The following is a 24,029-nucleotide window of genomic DNA, read 5'->3' on the forward strand; positions in this document are numbered from 1 at the left end:
ATAAATTATTACTAACACTATTCTCAAATGTGCCAGACAGAGGTAGGTGGGGTAGGGTGGAGTGGGACAGAGTGTGGTAGGGGTGTGTGTGTGTGTGTGTGTGAGTGGGAGGGGGGGGGGGGACGGGGGGGGGGGGGGGGGCAGTGGTGCAGCAAGACATATCCAACACGACACACGACACAGTTGATGACACGTTGCCACGGGCTCATATTTAATTCATGCCGATCGCTCTGGCAGCTGTGATAGTGGCCGTTAGGCAGGGCCACGGACAGGCTGACGTGGCACGGGGTGTCTGAGGATACGAATGCAGATGTGGTTTGCTGTGGCTTGTAGAGACACGGTGCCGCTGCCCTGGTTGGGCAAATTCATTGGGCCAGAGGGAGAATTTTATTGGTGGCCTGGAGGAAAACAAGTAAAAACAAACATGACCGAAGACCACAAACAACAGCCCTTTGTCCAAACAACCCTATCTTAACACAAAAGACACAAAAACAGGACAACTACCTGTACAATTAAAATGACACATTGATTAAAATGTACAATATCCCAGAATTCTGCTGGATTTATCCTGTGAACAGAACTATCTTACAGTCGGAGCTGCTTCAGCGGTAACCCCAGTGTTGAGATTCAGAGGCAAGGTTGCCCTGCGTTACCCTCTGAAAGATAATGGGCGTTCAGCAGGAGTGACGACTCCATACGTGAAGGTCAGCAGATTCACACGCTCTGTTCATGGAATGAGGGGGTGTGATCTGTGGGGATGGCTCATCTCTCCGAAGAGGACATTAGGCAGCGCAGTCTGTCACTGTGACTGACAGCTCGAGCTGAGAAGTCAAATATATATGTCCTCATTAATGTAGCTCGTGTCAAATGAAGCCTTGGACCGAGGAACATGACTGTAGCCTACACATCCATAGAGGGAGAGAGAGAGAGAGCAGTGAGCTTCATGTCATTTAGTAGATAGAGATAGTACACATATATTGTGTGTAGATAGATAGATAGATAGATAGATAGATAGATAGATAGATAGACTTGGATAGACTGATAGATCATAATTGATTAATTAATTGGGTTTTTCTTTGGAAGGATAAGGGCCAGAGGGGTGGATTTTACTTATCTGGGTAATGTGTGGAGGGCCATGCTGATCGCACAGACACTCGGTTTGGTCTGTGCAGTTGAACTTGATGTACATGCTTTGGCAACACTTAGCAAGCACTTCGCCCTCATGCAAATCTATGTATGTTTTATCTAATGAGCACGGAGGTTGGAAAACAGTCCTTACTGGTGTATGTGTGTGTGTGGGTGAGAGAGGGATAGAGATAGAGAAAGCCAAAGAGGATTCTAAGTAGGCCTAAGACTGTGTGTCAGGTGTATATGTGAGGATGTGTTTAGTGGGAAATTGTGATGACTTTCTCTGTTGCCAACTGCCGCCTGAGAATGTCAAGTTATATTCTGAAAACGTGACATTTAACTTAGTTTCTTCTCCCTTTGAAATGCAATTAATTGGAAATGAAATTCAAACAGCTATTATTTGGTTTTCAGTTTCACTAGACGGCTCCATGCAAAGACACACTTAGTGAAGTTCACACTGTTATTGTTTGAGCAACAAATGAAGAAATCAACGACCTTTTAATACAAAGGATTTCCATACCTCTTTTTCTCATCTGCTGAGCCGCATCAACTTTCTGTGGCACCAGTTCCTAGTCGCTTCAACATGGAGAAACAGCGCCCCTTGGTGGAGATGTCATCAACCAACCACAACGTACTGCATTAAAGGTACAATGAAATATTTGTTCCTGATAATAATAGTATTGTTGCAATTAATTCTAATGTCAGTGGGAACAATGTTCATGACCATTATGTATATGGCTATGATGATACATTAATCTCTGTATTTGTATCTATAAAATGGTTTGTCGTCTGTGTCCTCTATCTATATAATATCTTGAATAGCCCAAATGTATACTCCAAACCATGGTTGAAAACAGGTTGAGATTAAACTGGAGTTCATGCATCACTTTAAATAAGTGGCCGTGGCGCTGGAGTTGAAATGAGATTTATTTTCATTACTTTCAAGTGAAATGACAGGGTGGGCTTGGGATAGCCTTAATCCAAGCCTCAAACCAGCCCTTGAGAGGATTAGTGGAAGTTCAGGAATTGGAGTTGCTCAAATGCCAGGGTGGGGGTCAACACCATCTCAGCTCCGCTAAATCAGTGATTCATTCAGAAAGATTAGACTGCCTCCCTCCACTTGGCAAAAGTCAAAAAGTCACTCTATTGGTGGGGGGCAGAGCCTCAATGTGTGTACTTGTGTGTGTGTGTGCCTGAGTTATCTTTCCTGTCTTGGCACAAGTTAAATTGTTTTGCTGAATAAAGAATTGAAATGAGCATCAGTTTGTAATGTGCATGCGTGTGTGTGTGTGTGTGTGTGTGTGTGTGTGTGTATGTACGTATGTGTGTGTACAATTGTGTGTGCATATGAATATGTGTGCTGCATGCGTACGACTGTGTGTGTGTATTCTTTGCAGATGTATGTGTGTGTATGTGTGTGTTTTTTAAAACCACTGTCAGCCTTTGCCAGCTAACTCCTTTCATTGTGAAAGAAATTCTATAGTCTGCCCTATTAATCCCTTGAAGAGCTTAAATATTTCAATTAGAACTCCCCTGAGTCTGTCCTTTTCACTTGCGAACACACTGGGAGCTTTTTCTCATCGGAGCTCCGCTCCATTCATTCACGGCTGACGCTCAAATACCTCAGTCGAGTCTCATTTCGACTTCTTTAAGCATCCAGCATCAAATCGCATTACCAGGATAATCTTACGGTGAGGGTTTTTTGCGTCGGTGCCACACACTCACTGCCCAGGATATTACTAATTAGTTGTGTGTGATCTGCAAATGGGAGCCCCTCTCGTTGAACGTCGTCACATTGACGTCCCTGATCAGAGATATTAACTTGTGAGAGGGCAGGTTGATCTCTGTTGATGTCCCAGGGAGAATTTGTGCTGTGATCAGTTATAAGGCTTTCATCAGCAACCCACAGAGCAGCTGACTCCAGATCAGATCTACTGCTGCTATCTGCTGACTGAGAGGCTGACAGACACACAGCCGGGGACCAGGAGAGGGGACAAACATGCTGGTTGTCCCCTGTGTGATTTTTAGATTGTGTTGGAAAGCGGGATCGTCATCTGCTTTGTGCTCAAAGGCCAGTGATTCAGATCCTGATGCACCTCTTATATGATCTAATATGGTGGCTACTGTGTTGAAACGAGGTTTAAAGTTTGTTTTCTTTCGTTTGCTCTTTTAGTGTTTTGTTTTTGTTTGTTTGTTTGTTTGTCTTTTATGTCCCTATGTAAAGCGTCTTTGAGTACCTAGAAAAGCGCTTTATAAGTTTAAATTATTATTGATTAGCATGGGGTTGCACTTGTCATGGTCAGCACTGCAGTCTTCAAATGTGTGTGCTCTATGCAAATCTACATGTATATGTTTTTGTGGTTCTAAATGTAAAAAACAGATAATTATAAGTTGATGCGTTATTATGATTTGGTCCAGACTTTTTTGAGGAAGGAAACGGAGGGGAAATGAGGACCAATTTGTTTTTCTGTCCCTCTCCAATGTACGTGTTTTAAATCTAAATTCAATATCAATCAATAATTAACTGCAGTTTTTAATAGTTTAATTAAAAAACACGGTTTCCACCACATTTCCTAAACATAGTCCAGTACTACAAGAGCAGGCTTGGCAAAATCCAAACCCATGTCCTTTCAATCTTTAAACATCATGGGTTTACAATAAAATAAAATAAAATTACACCAATATTTAAAGTAAAACCAGCTTACAAATCAGTAATGCTTTGTACCATACAAGTTATGATGATATCTATGCAAAAAAGAGATATCCATACATAGTCAATACATGGGGAAATATATCTACACATTCATAAGAAAAATCTACATATTCATGGTAATATATCTACAGTATATACAACTTGTACAGAATTCATGTAGGCATATATATACAGGGAAATATATATATACAGACATGTGCACAAACAGTATATTACTCTGACATATAGCTTTGTCTTTAATATGAATGATATACACTCGCTTCCCAGAAGCTTTTAAGAGTTTAAATGTCCTATACATTGTATAAGAGCAACATTTCAGAAATAATTACATTACATATTATTATTATAGATAGTTCAAATAATTACATGTTATCATAATATATTGAGCAAAAACAGAGTGGACATCATGGCAGAACCACGGACACAAAGAGACACTGGCAGGATTTTGAGGCTCCTTTGTGGGTATAATGTAGTGTCCAGCACCAGACAGAGAGAGAGATCTCTCACTTTTTCACTGTGCAAGCATGAAACTAGGGCTCCATGTGGGTCCATACGGGTTTCTAAGAGCATTTAGGTATCTGAACTGTGCAACACCCTTCCTGTAAGCATTCATTTTCAAGGGTGTCTGAATCCAAAACATTGGGGTCTATGATGTTGTGTGATGTCCTGTGAAGGAGGGCTTGACTTCAGATCTTGGTCTCAGGACCATCTGTGCTGATTGGTTGGAAGGAGTTCCGGATGCGGGCAGCCTCTGCGGCACAGAGATGCCCGAAGGCCTTGTTGTACCACTCTGGAGTCCTCCCTCTGCAAGAGCACACAGAACAGGTAAGCTCATTCTGATCTTCACAAACACAAACACTGGCCCAACATTTACAGTAAGTAGCTTTAAAATAAGCTTTTTATTAAAAATAAAATTTTATTTTGAAGGTAATAATCTGACAAATACAAATTGTTAACAAATTGTGATCTGATGCAGATACAAATCCAAATACAGTCAACATTGTGAGTGAACACAAGGACAGTAGGCTACTCTACTTACTTGAGGTCCACTCTGCAGATATGTGTGAGTCTGGACTTGCCCATCCCACAAGGCTCTAGCAGGTAATTGGACTCGAGCACCACGGATCGCACCATTCCAAGCATGGGGCAGTCCTCATGCTCCACGGAGACAGACACCAGAGAACACGTGCCCTTGGGCAGGTCCGTCCTCCATGACCTACGAGGAAGGGGGATTTCATGTTAGAGACAAGGGAAGTAATATTTCTTTCTTTATAATATTTTGTACTAGCAGTCTTTATGTCATGTTAGCTGTAACTAAAAGGGATCCTCTAAAGATAGCGTCTCTCGGACTATTTTGATGAATCTTCAACCAAAGAGTGAAACTTGTATTGACTCTCCTTGAAATAACTCTACTTGCTGAATGTAGCATATCAAAGTATGGTCTCCATAGTAGCACTAGCTACACTCTGTGCTTATAGTATGCCTGGAGCATCACGTATTATTCCCTTGGCCCCCCCTGTGACTCACCTGAGCACCACAAAGTCCCTACTGGGGTGTGGGGGCATGCGGTTGAGGACGTACTGGTACACCTCAGTCTGCTTGTCCAGTGGCTCCCGGATCTTCCACTGCAGCAGGTCCACGTCCCACAGGTGGCGCTCTCGCAGCACGCGGTTCAGCACCACTGACGGAGGGGCCTCCACCTCCACGGACACACGCCAGCGCCGCAGAGGGTTCCCATCTCCCACCTGCCATAGACACACACACACACACACACACACACACACACACACACACACACACACACACACAAGATCTATGGTTAAACTGTGGTTTGTTTAGTTTACTAAGAGAGCAGGTGATTTAAGTGACATGGTTTATTTAAAGTTATATATATTATTTCACTACAGGCTTATTAGGATGACATCTTAGAGCAGCCAAAGCATTCATGGTCAAAAAACAAAACAAAAGGAGTGATGCGGGCAATAAACCAGCAACTCTTTGGCTTTGTCTCCTTTTAGTCATTCTCTCGTGCTCCCCCTCTTTAGCTCTCTAATGCTCCCCCTCTTTAGCTCTCTCTTTCTTACCTCTCTAGCATCTTTCTCTTGGTCACTACCCAACAGTCAGTCATCAGCCCTTTCTCAGCCCTTCTCAGGACTTACCTTCTTGTAGCAGAGCTCAGTGTTGTCGGCGCTGGAGCAGGAGACCCAGCCCTTGGCCTTGTCCCGCGCCTCCTTCAGGAGCCCCTGCAGCCGCAGCTCCATGTGGGTCTGGTAGGAGCCGTCGTCCTCCTCCACAGACTTAAACATCTCCTCCATGGTGGGAGCATGCAGGTCCGCCTCCACGTACGAGTTACGAGACTGTGTCACCATCTCATGGGGGATCTGTACAACCACGTGAAGTCACACACACACACACAATCATGAAGATGTCTTTAAGTATTAAGTATGAAGCGTCTTTGAGTATTAGAAAAGTGCTATAGAAATATGAATTATTATTATTATTATTATTATTATTATTATTAAGACACAATCATATACACACATGCCAACACAGATATGCACAGGTAAAGGGCATGAATGAGAAGTGTAAAGTCTACATGATTGCCGGGCAACACATATATTCCAGGATGAAGTGGTGATGGCCAGTGTTTTTATTTTGAACTAAGTGAGCAGAATGTGACCTAGATGCGTGGACTATTTCTCTTACTGAAGAAGGTACCTCAAAGAGCCTGTTGCACTCCATGATCATGTGAGCCAGGCCTTGAGTGGCAGCCAAGTTCTCGTTTAGGTCCTTCTGGTCAGGGCGTCCTGTGGCGTACTTCTTTTGCATGGCCCTTAGGGAGACACAAGAGGGAAGGGATTTTTTTTTACCGGAAGTTTCTATCAAGACAGAAATACTCAGCAGAGGGGGACTTTAACAATTTTGTCACATCTCTCACACCTGGATTAGTCTGTCTCTCTCTCTCTCTCTCTCTCTCTCTCTCTCTCTCTCTGATTGAGTCCTTAACTCTTTATTTTTTCTTTCTTTTACGCTCCTACACAGTTCTCTTTGAAGAATAAGGGCTGAGGTCTAATTGGATAAGTATAGAGGTTAGTTTGTTTGTACACAGCATGATCCCATAAAAGGCCATGCTTTTAAAGAGTACCTTCACAGAAGAGGACCTTGTTAAAAGTAATTCAAAGAGAAAACATTCTGTCCCCCCTCGGGAACTTCTTAGCCAGACCTTTTGGTGTCTGTCTGAGCCTGCGTTTTATTTCCACTTTTTATGGGTGAAGCTCACGATGCATGATTCCTTATCCGATTCAAAGGCCAGGCTGTTTATTGAGTTACATGCTTAACTGATTTTGTTTCATTTTCCTCCAGACGGTAGAAAAGCGTGCCGAGTACCAGCAGGAAACCTGTGGTTTAGTTTGAAGATGAAAAAAACCTACCTGCTTGACACAGTAGCATTTGTGTGTGTGTGTGTGTGTGTGTGTGTGCGTCTTACCTGTGTGTGATTGTGTATGTGAAAACTCTCAAGTGAGTTGTCCCATGCATGCCCTCCTACATGTGTGTATGCATCTGTGTGTACACACGTGTGTGTGAGAGAGCTTCACATACCTGGGTGACAGATTGTCCTTTTTCAGGATGTTGAGGTGGAAGAGCGAGGGGGCCAAACAGACTGCGATGTTCATGGGGGTCATCTGGTTCTCCTCCACAGAGGAAGTGACATCACTCAGGAAGCAGAGCAGCGTCTGCAGCACCTCACGGTTCTCATCCGACATCAGCATGATGGCCGCCTGCACCGCCTGCAAGCGCTGGTCTTTTGGCACATCTACAGAGGGAGAGAGAGAGAGAGAAAGAGGAGGAGGAGGAGAAAAGGGAAAATAAATATAAGTAAAAAGCGCAAATTCAATGCATATTCAAAGCCAAATAAGAATGTTAGTTACAAAAAGGGCTTATGTTGTCTTACATTGGTAGATATGCAGGAACGTCTCTCCAAGTTTGCTCGTGAGCAGTGGCTCAGGGAGGTCTCTGAAGAACTGTTTGACCATGTCCGCCACGTCATAGGCAGACTGGTCCTCATAGTTCACGTCGTCTGGGGAGTTCTCGTTCATCTGCCTCAATGCCTGAATGCGAGACTTAACCCCTGACTTACGGAACAGACCCACCTGAAATCAGAAGGACAGCACAGGGGACGTGTCAAAATCTACCCCAGCTTTCTTTAATTACTCTCAGTTAACAGTTCAATAGCATTTCATAAGCATGTCACATCATATCAAACCTTCCATTAAAGAAAGGCTAATGAGTATGGAATGTAAAAAGACAGATAAGCTGTACACAAAGAAGACAGGCCTGCCTAGCAATTAGTGGCCATTTTGGGAAGAAACATGACAAGATTCACCTGGTTGAGACAGTAGGCCCTAAGATAACTGTAACTGAGCTACATTTACATTTACATTTAGTCATTTAGTAGATGCCTTTGTCCAAGGCGACGTACAAGGGAGAGAACAGTCAAGCTACGAACGATAGAGACCTAGAGTAACAATAAATACTTCTTTACATAAGAAATAGAAAGAAAAAATAGAAAAGAAAATGAAGTGCAGGAATGAAACTGCTGGTATTAGTTAAGCAATAAGGTTCGAGAGGCAGTACGGTATCGTCAATAATGTACTTGTTCGAGGGAGTTGTTAGGCCCGACGCGCAGCGGAGGGCCGGCAAACCCTCGAACAAGTACATTATTGACGATACCGTACTGACTCGAGTACCTTATTGCTTTCATAACACGGTTGCCAGCGACTCCAAAATATTAAGTACAATTAAAGTAAACAGTAAGCTGCCTTTCAGGACAAAAAAAGTTGTAGACACCAAACGTTGTGTATCGCATTTCAGTAGCCAAGAGAAAATAGTCCCCCTTTGTGTGGCTGTTGCTATGCAACAGACAAATAGCATTGGGATTTTAACGTCTGTTAGACCTAGCACAAAAGCTACGTGTGTTTCAAATGGGTTTTTGGTCTAAGCGCTAAAAGTCAACTACAAATGATATTCGAGACTTTCAGTAAAGACTTTCAATACTCTGCAACATTCGCGTAGCACAGAAACAACTAACCGAGTCAATTTAGACATATAAAAAGTCGTGTAGATAGCTTAATTCACATGAAACATTCCCCACTACATTAGCCACAACACGCCGCCATCTTGGAAAGATATTTCCTTTTGAGTGCGTACTGATATGGAACGCTCAGGTAGATGAAAACAGGTCGTACAGTTACTATACCGTAGATTATAGCACACCCCGGAACTAACTCTCAGAATGGTGGATTCCATCTACCCGTGTTATAATTCCATCTACCCGTGTTATAATGCAAGTTAAGCACTAGTTGAAGTGCCAGTTAGAAGGGGAGGTGCTCTCTGAAGAGATTGGTGGCCTATCTGTACTAGCATGTTGTGCTCTCTGAAGAGTTGGGTTGCCTATCTGTACTAGCACGTTGTGCTCTTTGAAGAGTTGGGTTGCCTATCTGTACTAGCACGTTGTGCTCTTTGAAGAGTTGGGTTGCCTATCTGTACTAGCATGTTTTGCTCTCTGAAGAGTTGGGTTGCCTATCTGTACTAGCATGTTGTGCTCTCTGAAGAGTTGGGTTGCCTATCTGTACTAGCATGTTGTGCTCTCTGAAGAGTTGGGTTGCCTATCTGTACTAGCATGCCGTGGAGCTGTGTGTGGCACTGACCTGGTCCAGACACTGGCTCCTGAGGTAGCGCAGAGCCTGCTGGACGCTGAGGGGCAGGGGCTGACCCGTGCGCTGCACCTGCACAATCAGAGGCACTCCAAACACGTTCTTGTCCTTATAGTCCGGCACCTTCATCCTCTTCATGAACTTGGGCACTGCCCTGAGAGGGGAAAGCACAGAATCGGTTCAGCCCACTTCTGATTCATAAAAAACACCTACAAACGGACTATGATGCATTTGCCACTAAGTGTAGGACTTCCTCATTATCATATTGTATCTGTACAACAGTCTCAATGACCTAGATATTAGTTTGTACATGAGCTTTGTATTGTATTGTAATTACAATCAGAAGAGTACATTTTCAATCTTAAATGACAGTTGGTGCTTCTTACCAGGTCCAACCATGTTTGTTGGACAGGGAGTACTTTTCCATGATGGCCGTCAGCCGCAGGAGAGAGAACTTCTGCAATAGACACATCTGGCCTCCTGATTGGTTGGTGATCTGCAGTGAGGCCATTGAATGGCTCAGGCGATTGGATATCTGAAAGCTGGGCCAGCGCAGTCTAGAGGGAGGTGAAGAAAGTGTTCAAACAAACATGTTTGGGTAAACTTAAATATCACATACCAGAGCTGTTTATCAGTAAGACAGTAATGCAAGCAGAAATACACTTGAGGTTTCGTTGTGCTCATGCTTTATGTGTCAGTCTTAATTAAAACACACTGGGTTCTAGGGCTCCCTTCATTGTGTATTGATGCCTTTATCGAGCCTGCGGACGCTAATAGTCTTTCAATTTGTCCCCCTGGGTATAGTCCATCTGAGGTTCACAGACGAAATCGTTAAGAGTGATTCTCACCGGTTAGGTCTTGTGAGTGATGCTCCGACCCCAGAGTCCCTCCTCTCCCGCATGCCGCCGGGCTCTGTTTCATTCAGGGACACGCCGTCCCGGTCGCCGTCGCTGGGCGTCGTCTGTCCCTCCAGCACAGAGTTGCCCTCAAAGTCCAGCGTGATCTGGCTGGAGGACTGTAGGACTGGCCTCTTTCCGTCCCCCTCGGCCCCATCTCCTCCTCCTCCTCCCCCATCGCTGTCGCACGCCCCTTCCCCGGCAGGCAACACATTTTTGGTCCAGTGGTCCACGATCTGCTGGAGGCCACTGACGTGCTGGAGGATGTCGTCCAGGTGCGGAAACAGGTCCTCTTCCTTCTCCAGGTCCATCAGGTCCCCCGTGCTGGCGTACAGGTGCGAGCCGGGGACGTTGTCGTACACACTGATCCGGCTGCCCCGCGAGCAGCACTGGGTGACGGGCCGCGGCACCCTGATGCTGGGCGGCCGCTGTTGGGGCACCTCCAGGCTGGCCCTGCCCAGAGAGTGCCAGTCGGCAACCACGTTGTGGAGGCCGGAGGTGGTGGGGGACAGGCTCTCGATGGAGAGCGCCTTGGGGAAGGTGCCGGGCTTGTGGTCCTTGGGGATGTGTACCACCAGGTCCTCATAGGAGCGGAACTCATCCCGGCGGTGGTGCTCCACCAGAGCATCTACGGCGTCCTCCAGGTACATGCCACCCCGCCTGCTATCCGGCCCTGCCCGGCCACCGCCTCCGCCGCTCTCGTTGCCATGGCGATGTGGCCGCCGCTCCTTCATACTGGGCGTGCTCACTGCGCTGCCACTGGATTGGCTGCTGCTGCCCTCACTGCTGGACGGGCACGGGGCAATCGTTAGCATTGGAATGCGAGGGGCCAAATCCAGGCCCCCACTTGTGTCACCGTTGACTATCTCCACACACCTCAGTGTCCTTAGTGCCCTCGGCTCCTGCTGTAAAACAGGGGCGCTGATAACTGGAGGCCTACGGCCGCTGCCAGCATGACCCCCGCGTGACCTCAGCGTATCCATCCGCCGCACAAAGTCCTTAACCCGTGCCCGCTTCCCCCCTTTAGCTGGCAGGGAGCCGTACCCCTGGCTGGCATCGGCCAGCAGAGCCGTCCCGTGCGGCAGTGCCAGGGACGTGGAGTCGGGCATGGTGGCGGCTGAGTCCGAGCACGTTCGCCTGGAGCAGTCCGAGTCCTCGGCGCTGTGGGTGCCCCGGTGGTGCCCGCTGTGGCCGCTACTCCCGCTGTGCAGCGACGACACCTCGGGTTCACTCAGGTCCGTCAGCACACTCTCGCTGCTGGTGGTGGTTCGCAGGGCCAGGCCCGGTTCTCCCGGCTCAACCGCCCCACTACGATGGCTCTCTCCCGGACCCAGCAGGCAGTCTATGTCCTGCAGTCTGGACCAGCGCCGGCTGCTCCACTCAAATGTCCATTTGTCGCTGATGGCCACCAGGTCGTCCTCATCAGAGTCCTCGCACTGGGGAAGACAACACCATTGGCATTTAAATCAGCTGCCGACAGTAAGGGCACAACAACTCAACTTTGCATAAACACATGGGACTCGCAAAATGATAAACCATAGGCCTGGGAAAATGTGATACAGTAGAACTGCAGGCTATTTCCAGATGCATTCATCATCCGTAAAAAGCTTTGGCGATTTCATTTACATTGAATTACACTACAAAAACCAATAACCCAGACCCATTATGGCAGGGTTACATGAATAATACTCAATCTGCTGAGTGTTATTTGTAATGTGGTTTTCAGGGGGATATTTCCACAAAGTGGTTTCCTTCGACCACAATCGGGCTAGACTGGAGCACCACACTTTATGTAATCGTGATTTTTCAAAGCTTATATTACATTTTACACAATTTCGCAACAAAGGCCTGAGTACCCCGAGGACATAGAGAGTCAACTAGTATTACACTTAGCTTTAAAAAGGTATTATTCTAGCGGGGTGACATAACAGGTGTGATATAACCTTAAAGATCAAGTTCAGCGCAAACAACTGAATCCATCAGACAACATTCCATAGAAGGGGCAAGATGAATCTTTTTGGACACAACAAAGGAGAACTCTTCCCATATCTGTAAATCTAGGTTATTGGGATAAAGGGGGGATTTATCTTTCTGAAGTAGAACAAATCCAGGCCAGAGAGGTTACAGGAAAAGTCAATAATATTAAATGTCACTTTTTCAGTATTTTTCAAAGGCTAAAGAAAAAAGAAAGGGCACACTAGTGGATATATTTTTGAGTACCCTAAATTAGACGGTTAACAATAAGATTATACTTTGGATTATGTTCATTATTAGATATTGTATATTGTATATATTGTATATCTGCCTATACTACATAGATATATCCTGTCAACAGATGTTAAAGGGGAACACGCAATTGTAAGAATACACACATTGTACATACACACACCCACACCCACACACCCACAGTAAAAATGTTTGACTTACTTTCTTCTTCGGTAAGTTCACGTCGAGTTTCATAGATGCACATTTGTTTAGCGTGTTGAGTCGCCTGGAGGAGAGACAACACAGACACACGGAAGAAGGTAAACCAGCTTTGCCTCTAGACACTTCGCCGTTCGCATCAACCTCACAGGCTCTTTCTACCGAGGTTACAAAAGGAAGATCCCCAATGCTCCCTGAGGAGATGGGAGCAGGCGGTAACCGCGGTAACCCGATTTAGCTGCATGGGCTGGCAAAAACGATCTATTTCCACTGACTCGACTCTGTCCGAGGAGCTGATGAAGTTAAGGCTGCTAATTGACAGATCTGGAGTTTCTCATTCAGCCCTGTGTCTAATTGGGGGAGGCTTGTGAGCAGCCTGCTTGCCGGTAGTCTGCAGCACTGAGGTTAAGTCATTGGATCCCAGACGCCACCCGGCTGAAGCCTGTTTCCTCCAGAGCAGCCGAACCTGCTTCTAAATCCTTTATGTTGTAATGGCTGCACAGTACAGTCTGTCATCGCACTTCTATTTGACTGGTGTGTCATTATATTGATTTCACATCACCTGCTCAAGGCTTAAATTCCCATTAAGAGGAAGGATTTTTTTTTGAGTATCCAAAACAATAACACCAAGGCACTACACGTGGGCTCTGATAACATAAGTCATGATCTTGACATCTCTTTGTCATTTCCTTGAGTTTTAGGAACTTGTCTTTACACCCAACAAACATAGGTGAGTGTTCACATGTAAGGTATGAGGTGTTTTGCTGTGGCCTGATATGGTGTAACAGGTCTTGCTGCCCTTTCAGTAAACAGCCCTCTGACCCAACACCCTACAGTTGGCCCACCCTTTCATTTTGCTAATCCAATTAAGCGTAGGTTTCAATTAAAGCCCTCATGAAAGTTCTTACAGCAACAATGGGCTTTACAGCATTTCCAGTAAACAGTGAAAAAAAGGCAGGGGGATGGAGAAAGAGGCATGCGAGCCACGAGTTTATGGCCCCACTCAGCCAGTGGATTGGAGGCTGACTCCGAGGCTCTGGCACCAAGACCTCCATTAAAAGCCATGGAAAACAGCGTGCTCTTAAAGACGCTGAGCAGCAGACCAGCCACCGTCGGCGGAGGAAAAGATGACGAAACCACGTCCTTTCCGGCTCCACTCGCATGCGAGGGAGAGAGCCAGGCGTCATTGTTGGGTGGTGTGATAATGGACGCCTTTCTTTTAACGGCCACACAGACCGCTCTGGAGGGCTGGTGTCGAAATCTCGTGACGACAGCTCCCCTCAGATGTGGCCAAGATAACTAGGGGGGGTTTATGTCCTGAATTTCAGCAGGAAGACTGGATGGCAAATCCTCATTCATAGACTGTAGGCTTCTTAGCTCAACCTTTTTTTCGAGTCTTGCTCCGAGGGGACGAATACACAGCACGTTTTCCAGTCCTCTTTTCAGCTCCATCAGCTGTTTCCAACTAGTTATGAGCAAGAAGACGCCTCGTCTTTATTATGTGTGCACGTCTGATTAGTTTCATCGCGGGCATTATAATTATGAGTTCACTCAGGTGTGTCTGAGCGCGGACAGATGGAAAAACATGCCATGCGGTGATCCCCGGGGAGTAGCATTAAGAACTGCTGGTATGAACGGCTGCTCTGACATCAGTCACTCCTTGTAGCAAAAAACATCTGGGAGTCGGTCCCAGGGGCTTTGCCGTTGGTTAAGCTTGAGTTAGAGAACATGCGATTACCAACGGTAACGTCACGGGACCGAATCCAGTTTAGCACGTGTATAAATAAATTAGTACGTTCAACGTACGGCCATAAATGACTAAATGTAGTGCTTGTGACGGTTACATCTGAGCAGGATATTGATATGAGTGTGTGAGGCAGGAGCAGTTGAGGGTAGTGGGGGGGGGGGGAATAAGGGATGAGTCATACCCATAGGACCACCATTAGTTTCCAGCGCATGACACTAGTTAGCATTGCTGTGGAGAAGATGGCTCCTGTGAGTTTACCCTGAGGTTCATCTCCATTCAGGCACTGTGAGGAGTCATGCTGCAGGTCTGGACTAAAGCTGCAGTCCCTGGCACCGAGACCACCGCAGCACCAGAGATCGAGACTAGAATTTAGAGGAGTTGCTTCGGGGGGGATGGGGTGGGTGGGGGGGTTGGGAGTCACAGTATATTGAGCTGTGTAAAGCAACAGTGACCCCCCCCCCCCCTCCACCTCCACCAACCCAACTAACCCCCGCTTCAAGCTCTCCCTGCATTTTCCCACCCTTTGCGTTCCACCCCAGGCAGTCTCCATGGAGACCTCTGTGACTGTGCTGATTTCATCTTAAATTCTCTGTGTTTTTTCAAGCTCAGGCTGGGGTATAGGGCGGGAATAAAACACACACAAACACATTGAGCTGACAGTGAGAGAAAAAAAGTCACACTATATTTAGCTATAAACACCACTTCAGACGATACGTCAACCCTCTCCTCCAGTCAAAATAACCTAAGAAATACATAAACAGGGCTTTACAATAAGCTTAAATACGCTACACGCATAACAATATGCAGGGAAAGGTCAGCACCCTCAAACAAACAAAAACATGGCATGCTACGTCTCACAAAAGATTTAGTAGTCCATCTGAGCCGGTCTGTTGTATTTCAGGGAGGCTAATCCGATAATTCTGTGACATTTATGAAGGTCTACTCGGACACACTATCGGGGATAAGTGTTTATCTGTAGAGATCATCACCACTGCCACTCAAATGGCAGGGAGGTGTCTTCTCCCTAGCTTAAGGCTTCAGCACTGTCTGAAGTCACCTTTCATTTGACTGTGGGCTACACTCAACCTCCATCTGATACGCTAGGCAGGGAAAACATACAGATACACAGCCGAGTAACCCAATTTACTCAAGCTAATATTTGATACTAATTTGATACCAAACATAATGATATTTTTACGACCACCCAATTCAATTAAAATGGTTTCAGTTCTTTTATTCTATACAAAATATAGAATTGCATAGTCAAAGCAAAACACACATTATACATTTATTTGTGTGTCGTTTGTTTTACAGTATGCTCAAGAGTACTTACCGACAGAGGGGTTCCACAAGGTCTTTGTCTAGAAAATCGTGGTCTTTCTTCACAGGGGAGATGTCAATGGGAAACTGAGAATCTAAAAAATAAGGAACGTACAGGTTAGCAGTGGCATTCCTTATGAGTAACCCCCCCCCCGCCTTGCCTCTCAAAATATCTCCTTCACAATAAACAGGAGAGCACAGAAAAGATCACAAAAAAGATTTGGTTTGTTAATACCCTCCCTGCTATTATCACTGCTCAATGGCCCATGTCCTTAATGTCCAAAAAGCAAGAGGGGGAGGGGGGGGGGGACATTAGAAATCGCCTGGCTTTTCAGATACCCTAAATAACACATTCTTTCCAGAGCGATGGCCAAGGCCGGGGAATCGGCCGTCTTGTTTTCGACTGGGCAGATGTTAATGAGCAGAGACAGAGTTTGCCCCCCAAAAACAAGCAGAGCCCGGGCCTGTGTGGAGCAGGCATTACGTCTTGCCAAGAGAATGGCTCCCGCTCTTATGTAACCCTGCTTGGTGACCAGATCCAGACCATGCTGAAATCTAGCATTCCTCTGTGTTTGTGTGGGGCAATTAGCTTCGCTAGTGGAGCAGTGCGCCATTTCGGGGATTTTTTTTCCTTGCCTCTTAAGTGAAAATACAGACCCCAACAAAAGCCTGGTTTACATCAATCTGCCCCCGAGGGTAGCAAAGTATTGAGCAACAGCCCCCTGAAAATGGTTCGAACATGTGGCGAAGGCAGTCAGTTCCTATAGTTCCGAAGATGTCAAGAGTGACAAATTATAGCTGCACAACGTCTGGAACGTGTGGAAAACTCTAACCTAAACTGAAGCCATTGCTTACATTTGGCAGGGGGAATTCCACATGCGCACATTTGTAAAACAGGGACCAAATGAAAGAAAGAGTAATGTTTTCCTGGGCAACGGCGAACGTCCAATAAGCTTATCAAAAGAAAGAAAGCTGCTGAGAAAGGGATTTCTCTCTCATCTGAATACCTTTCCGGCTAAAATGAAATTCATGATACCCTCACACCTACTACACCACAGCTGGCCAGAGAACTGTCAAGCTCTGTTTCTGTGGGAGAGTCTGTTCTTCTCAGCAACAACGATGCCGCGTTATTTCTCCCATGACCTCAATCTTTTTACGTGGAGGACATGTTTTTGCAGTAACTCTAAACCTGGAACTGTCCAGACCGAGTCTCTCAAGCCAACACTTTCCTCCCTGCAGAGTTCTGTGAGTTACACAGAGAGCTGTGCTGATCTGACCACCGAAAAACCTGGGAACCTAAGCCTCTCAGAATCCTACATAGGTTCTGTACCTAGATACAGGGATAACAACAGCCATTATAGAATACTAAGCCCACACATAGCTCCCTTTGTACCTTCATCGGGTTCTCAAGAGCAGTATATCGGTCATTTTTAGGGCCAGACAACCATTCATCAGAGGTTCTCCTCTGAAGAAAATCAAAGAATTTTTGATGTGAGATTGGCCATTCTTTGAGTGTAATTTTTCAGTCTGTAGTCCTGACTAACAACTTCGAATTCAAGGATTCCAAGATAAAGTTTTCATTGCGTAGGTGGATATGCCAATCTAGGTCCAACCATTTGAGTCACCCACGTAGACCTGGGCCAAGAACAAGAATTACAGTAATTCCAGTTTTCATAAAACTGGTGGTGTTTTTCTTTACGTCACACCACTGTTTGATGTTCCTAAAGCTCAGACCACCACACAGTTGGACTGAAATAACCTCCAAAGGCTGGCATGAGGAATACAGCTGGGTGTGATATCAGTGCTGTGGTTGGCGACTGGTCGTGAGTGTTTTGGTCTTACCTTCAAAGAGCTGGGCGTACTGCGGGAATCCTGCCGCCCGCAGCCAGTCACAAGCCTCCTTCGCTTCGATCTCTGGAAAACACAGAAAGGTCAAAGGGCATTTAGAACCTCATTTTTTTTAAAAACATATGGCAGTTAGTAACAACTCCTGCTTAAACTGAAGGAAATGACTGGGACTTATTTCAAAGTGCACAGCCCAGGATATCGTCAAACACACCATACTAACACACAAACACACACACGCAAACACATACACACACACACACATTAAAATCAAAGCACATTTTGGATGTCCGCCTGTCTGCTCAGAGATCCCGCAGACCTTTCTCTACCGGCAATAATAATGCCTCCCACCAGAGCACCAGAGATGTTTTGGCCACATAAATACTTCACTCCGGGGCTTTATCAACACAGCACAGCTCAGAGAAAACATCGCTGGCAAAGCCTATCCATCCTCAGGGGGCCTGTCATCCTCTACAATATTCTTTTGTGTGTGTGTGTGTGTGTGTGTGTGTGTGTGTGTGTGTGTGTGTGTGTGAGGGGGGGGGGGGGGCAGGTATGAGAAGCAGTAGACACAGTGTTATGTAAGTGTGTCTGTTTTCCTTTACTGTGCTTCCAATCCCCCTTTAAAAAAAATACGTACAAGGAGACTGGCCCACTACCCATGATGAAAACCTGGACATAAAGCCTACTATATCCTTGGCGATCTTTCCATAAGCCCCAAAGACAGATCGTGGATGGGAAACACACGGTCCTCGTGTGCAGTGGGTGATTTACTACCTAATGCCTTGCTCTGGCTATGTCATCCCATACTGTTTTTCTCTCGGAGCTGATGGTGTGTGAAGAACAGTGCATTTGGGGGCTTTAATAAAGCTTTGGCCAATGTCATAACATCATCAGAACATTATATGAATGCCTAAGGAATAAAGTTGAATTTGTACTTACAGCCATCAGGAATTAGTGTTCAAATTAAACGTATGTAATGACATTTAAAATCAAATTTTCATAACAACGAATACAAATAATAACGTTTGTAGGCAACAGTTCCGTGTAAATCAATCTGTTAAGATTAAAATGTAAAAATGTGAATCAATACGTAAAGATTACGAGACAGACATTCTAGAGACAGCCTGAACATCTTGAAAGTAAATGTGTGAATGCTTGAAGTCTTCCTCACAGCTGCCTAACTAAAAATCACAGCTGCGGCTGACCCCTCTCTTTGACTGGGGTCACACAGCTTACCTCCTGACCTTCCAGGCATGACCTTTAACATCTCCAAAAACCCCAATGATTTCAGGGACAAGACAGGAAATGGAATTTAGGCTGTAGCAAGAAGAACTGACTGCCAGGCGAAGCATCACACAAAAGACTCTTTCAAACTTCAGCATGGTACATCGATGCAAACACCAATCTGCTTCCTTCCCCATTGCCGAATTAAAACGAATGTTCTAATCTGAATGACCTTCCAGAGATTTCTCCACAGCTAGAGTATATTTACCTTTCCACAGAACCCAGAGTCCAGGTCTATGGAAAGCCACGTGCAAACAAAAGGAGAGGAAAACAGAAAGTCCCCTTAAACATCGACAAAGTCTCAAGCATGGGGTAACCCACGTAAAATGTAACATTAAATTGATGCCCTCTTTTAAGTAGACAGATAAAATCACTCACATGACAACAGAGGATGTCATCACCACCACGGGATTAAGTGTTAATTGACTCACCTTTTCAGAAATGTGAAATCACACAGGTGGTCTGAAAACAACTGACTCCTAGCTCAACTCCTCACTACAACTGTATTCCTCGAACGATAACGTGGATGTGTTGCGCCAGGTGAAATGACTGAAATTGAAGCTGGTGTGTAGTTTAAATGAGGGACACAAAGGCACTCCCACATCATCACCCCTCCTCCTCCTCCTCCCCTTCACACTACGCTCTGCTCTACAGAGAGAGAGAGATTGTCAACATGAATGAAAGTCACGCCAACGGGGCAGCCTATCAGCGGGCATCATGGCCTGCAGTAGAGTATTGTCCGGTCTCACGCTAGGACTCCTGGTTCCCTCCATCTATCACTTGTGAAATGACAATCACGTCCCCATTCAGCAGGAGCTACGATGACATGTCACTAGTCTCTTGCAAGAAACCTCATCTGCCCTCCACCCCACATCGCCCGAACATTTGGTTCCACGACACCCCCTGACGATAATTAAACTCCCCGATCTGCAAAAACACGATGCTCGTTGCCATCACTACTTCATTCACAATGATAAACAAACACGTATCGATGTTCTGTAATTGCCCCGAGATAGATTGTTTACTTCACAACACTGAGGAGAACTTGCGGTAGGCAGACAGAGCACCTCTATAGAGGACCCAATGGGAGAGGTCAGACTGAGGTAACGGATGCTCCCCTGGCTCACCCAGCCCCTGGCACTCCCACGGGCGTCTGAAAGGACAGGCATTGTTTTGGGGCACAGATATTAAAGACCCGACCAGCTTTCTTCACCCAGCCCCATCCCACCACCCTCTCCCGCCACATCCACCATGGCCACCAGGTGGGACCTCTGCTAGTACACAACAGGGAAACACGAGCTGGGAATTCCACTGTCCTCGGCATTCCGTGTAACACAATATGGAGACATTCTGTACAGTTTCCTTTTTTTTTTCATCCCACTATTCTGTCGCTGTCTCTCTCTCTTTCTCTCTGGGAATCTCGGAGATGAAAGACACTGCTGGCACAGTGCCAGGTGCGGAGGGTTATTAAAGAGCCCGTGGGGACAGAGGTTTCACTGGAGTCGCACGCGGGGTAACTCGGCACCCACTGACAAAAGCCAAGAAAAGGAATAATGCCACAGGGACAATGTCCCGGAATACCAATGGCGGTATGCTTAAAGTTCCAAAAGGCGACACCTTCTGCTCCCTTTACAAAACCAAGCCTTATGTTGCTTACATTAAAAAAAAAGAACATTCCGGTGTGCAATGTAAAGAGTATTTAAATGTGTTACACCCTAGAGAGTAGAGGTGACACACTTGCACAAGGAGTTCAGATTGCAGTCTCAAGCCAACTCCACATATCTCACCATCAACCGATTTACTATAACAGACCTCAGTACAAAACAACAGCATTGCATAACTCACCCACAAAGCAAACACTGCAACAATGCCAAGACCAACAGGCCAATAAATCAGTATTTCTAAGGATGCCACTTTTACCGAGTATAAGGAAATAAGGTCTAGTTATCTTCGATCTTCGAGTTCTTTCGAGCTAAATGAAGAGGCGAGTGGTAGTGCCCCCATGTACTCACTGGAGATCTTCATCCTAGGGCCATGGGGAAGGCTGAGTGGACATATGGACTCAGAGAGTGTGAGCGCAGTCGAGGCACAACATCCTCTTTCCCACGGCGCGATGCATTCCAGACGCTTTCTGACAAGGCCTGCTGCTACTCACTGCAACTGCTGCTGCCTACTCGGCAAGATCTTTCTCCTCTCCTCTCCTCCCTCCTTCTCTCTCCCTCCCTCCTTCCCTCCCTTTCTCTCTCTATTAGACACTCCCTCCCTCCCTCCCTCCTCTTTTTTTACTCTTCTTCTCTTTCATCATCCGTCATTTGAAGACACAAGTACACAGGCTTGCTCCTCCTCATATCTTCCCTCCCCATCTTTTTTTCCATCCTTCTAACGCTTCCATCACTACCAACCACCCCCCCAACCCCCACCCCCCACACCTCCTCCTTCCTCTACCTCAGTCACTCTCCCCTCCCGCTTCCAACCCCACTCCCCCTCTGTTCCCCGAACCTATTACAACTATTTCCTACCGCTTACAACACATTTCTTGGCAGCGCCCTCACGAACACAGGCCAAGGGGGCACAGTTCGACAGGATGCTTGCAACTCGGGACTCCCCCCCCCCCCCCCCCCCCCCCCTTTCTCTTGCTCTTTCTGTTTCTCTCTCTCCGTCTATCTCTCTCCTACTTTCCACAGATCCTTTCAAACATTCCCATGACATCACTCAATCACTCTAACGACGGATTTGTGTACGTTCCTCTATTTATAATGCAACTGTCCAGGAAGACATCCACTTGTCATCAGAAGAAACATAACGAGCTAATAAGCGGGAAAGACGGAAATTGTCCAGTGTTTCAAACACGCCTTCCACAGTGTCCAATCCCGTGGAACTGTTTATTTACCTATTTTATTTTTATTTGTTTATTTAACTGTTTAGAACCTTGTGTTTGGAATAGCTGGGATGGGAGATCGACTTAATCTCTCAACCACCCTTGCCAGCACACTCACACACACACACACACTCACACACACACACACACACACACACACACACACACACACACACACACGCGCGCGGACACGGACACACACACACACGGGCACACACACACGGACACACACACGGACACACACACACAGAGACCTAACAGTTGCCGTCTGCTGTGGCACTGGACCTTGAGGTGGTGCACAGGGAGGAAAAAGGCCCATATTTGGGAAAGCATCTACTAAATGAATAGGAAAGCACTGGCAGCTAAAGAGGGCTGAGTTACTGAGGGAAGATGGGGGGGGGGGGGGGGATGACAGAGAGCCTGGGCAACCACTGGTAGTGAGTCAGGCTGAAAGGCAGGCAGATTAGCAGACCACCCCCCCAACCCACGACAGACAAACGTCAGTCTGCCCACAGACACGATACTCCAGGGGGGGAATCGGCTCGATGAGGTGGACGACATGGCACAAGTGATGGGGGGGTGTACAGACAGAAAATCCCCTAACACACACATACAGCAAGAGGGCCAAACCACAAACCAGATAACGTCTAGCTCCCGGTCATTTTGCAAGACAATTGTTTGCCTTTTTTGGAAAACACACGCTGGTGTGGTATTTTATTGGTGTTTAAAATGGAACATAGAGATACTGTAATTAGAATGTCCCATTGCTGTGTATCACCAAGGATATTAGAGTGTCGTGGGTACTGTCTAAGGCTCCAGCCCACCACTGTGGGATAATCTGTAATTACCTTAGGCAAACTTGAGTCACGGTAAAAAGTTTGCCAAATCAATAACACAGTACTTTTTTACACAACAACATTAAATCCAGACTTAATAGCAGAGCTCTCAAAGCTGGGATTTTTTTGTATATACCTGTCTGCCTCATGCAGAGATTCCCACCAATTCCCACAGTAAAAGAGAGCACTTAGGATACTCAGCCGCGTGTTTGAATATCGTGTTTCAAAATAAGGACCAAATGACGCAAGCAGACTCCCCCCTCATCATTCTTTACCTCTCAAACTTACGAGAACTTGTATAAAGTGGCTCTGAGTCTGGGGTTGTGCAAACAACTATACTGCGTTTAACAGGAAACAGCTCCGAGATGAAATCCTGAAGCTCACGTGACTCAACAGCCCCCCCCCCCCCCCCCCTTCCTTCAAGACACATTATATAATACTCTCCCTCACTCTGACATACATACACAACATAAATACACACTCTCCTATGTATTCATTTAATGTATATTTCTTTATCTCTCACACACACAGACACAAACACATGTTCGTATTAAGTCTGTGTATCTTCCTCTCGCCCCCACACCAAGCTACATACACCCACACAAACCACCTACACCCTCTACACACACACACACACACACACACACACACACACACACACACACACACACACACACACACACAGACAGAGAGAGAGAAGCAAGCCAAGTGAATCAGCTAGACACTCATAGGATTTTGATAGCTGAACTCTAGCCAGGTTGCTGACTGTTACCGTATGACAGCTCCTGCTCTTTCCTAGGAAAGCACCTAGAGGCGCTGAGAGCATCATTCCTCAGCCTCCCCACCTCCAGCCTACACACACACACACACACACACACACACACACACACACACACACACACACACACACACACACACACACACACACACACACACACACACACACACACACACACACACACACACACACACACACACACCTCCTCTCTCCACTCCTCCACTGAATGACATGATCACTTAATTTCACACACTCCCAGACAGAGTGACCGGGTCACTGCCTTTACTGTAAAGCAGCATGCTCCAGACCTGACCTGGTCCCCCCCCCCCCCCCTGTCTGGCATGACGGGTGAGCTTCCATGGAAGACCACTTCCAAAAACATCATCTCAGGCACGTTAACAAGAGTCTAAGGTATACTACACACTACTACTAGATATTGGCCTGTATACGGCCAAAATCCTGG

General features: G+C 46.2%; 1 protein-coding gene across 3 annotated transcripts in view; it reads right to left on the reverse strand.

The window, feature by feature from the left end:
* Positions 1–3,697: 3,697 nt before the first annotated feature.
* The window catches only part of stard13b (StAR related lipid transfer domain containing 13b), a gene marked incomplete at its 5' end in the record, with an annotated part of 42,342 nt that continues 22,010 nt past the window's right edge, over positions 3,698–24,029 (reverse strand). For 2 of the 3 annotated variants that reach the window (XM_080845313.1, XM_080845312.1), the window contains 13 exons: positions 3,698–4,645; positions 4,881–5,057; positions 5,369–5,586; positions 6,001–6,222; positions 6,560–6,674; positions 7,442–7,655; positions 7,794–7,992; positions 9,550–9,709; positions 9,942–10,112; positions 10,404–11,887; positions 12,879–12,942; positions 15,956–16,037; positions 17,785–17,856. In XM_080845313.1, coding sequence (XP_080701439.1) covers positions 4,528–4,645; positions 4,881–5,057; positions 5,369–5,586; positions 6,001–6,222; positions 6,560–6,674; positions 7,442–7,655; positions 7,794–7,992; positions 9,550–9,709; positions 9,942–10,112; positions 10,404–11,887; positions 12,879–12,942; positions 15,956–16,037; positions 17,785–17,856 — 3,296 coding nt within the window. In that variant the 3' untranslated portion in view covers positions 3,698–4,527. Of the gene's footprint in view, positions 4,646–4,880; positions 5,058–5,368; positions 5,587–6,000; positions 6,223–6,559; positions 6,675–7,441; positions 7,656–7,793; positions 7,993–9,549; positions 9,710–9,941; positions 10,113–10,403; positions 11,888–12,878; positions 12,943–15,955; positions 16,038–17,784; positions 17,857–21,086; positions 21,218–24,029 lie in introns of those variants that run through there. The other variant, XM_080845314.1, reaches the window with a different exon arrangement.

This window comes from Sprattus sprattus, assembly GCF_963457725.1.
Source record: "Sprattus sprattus genome assembly, chromosome: 9".
NCBI classification, from domain to species: domain Eukaryota; kingdom Metazoa; phylum Chordata; class Actinopteri; order Clupeiformes; family Clupeidae; genus Sprattus; species Sprattus sprattus.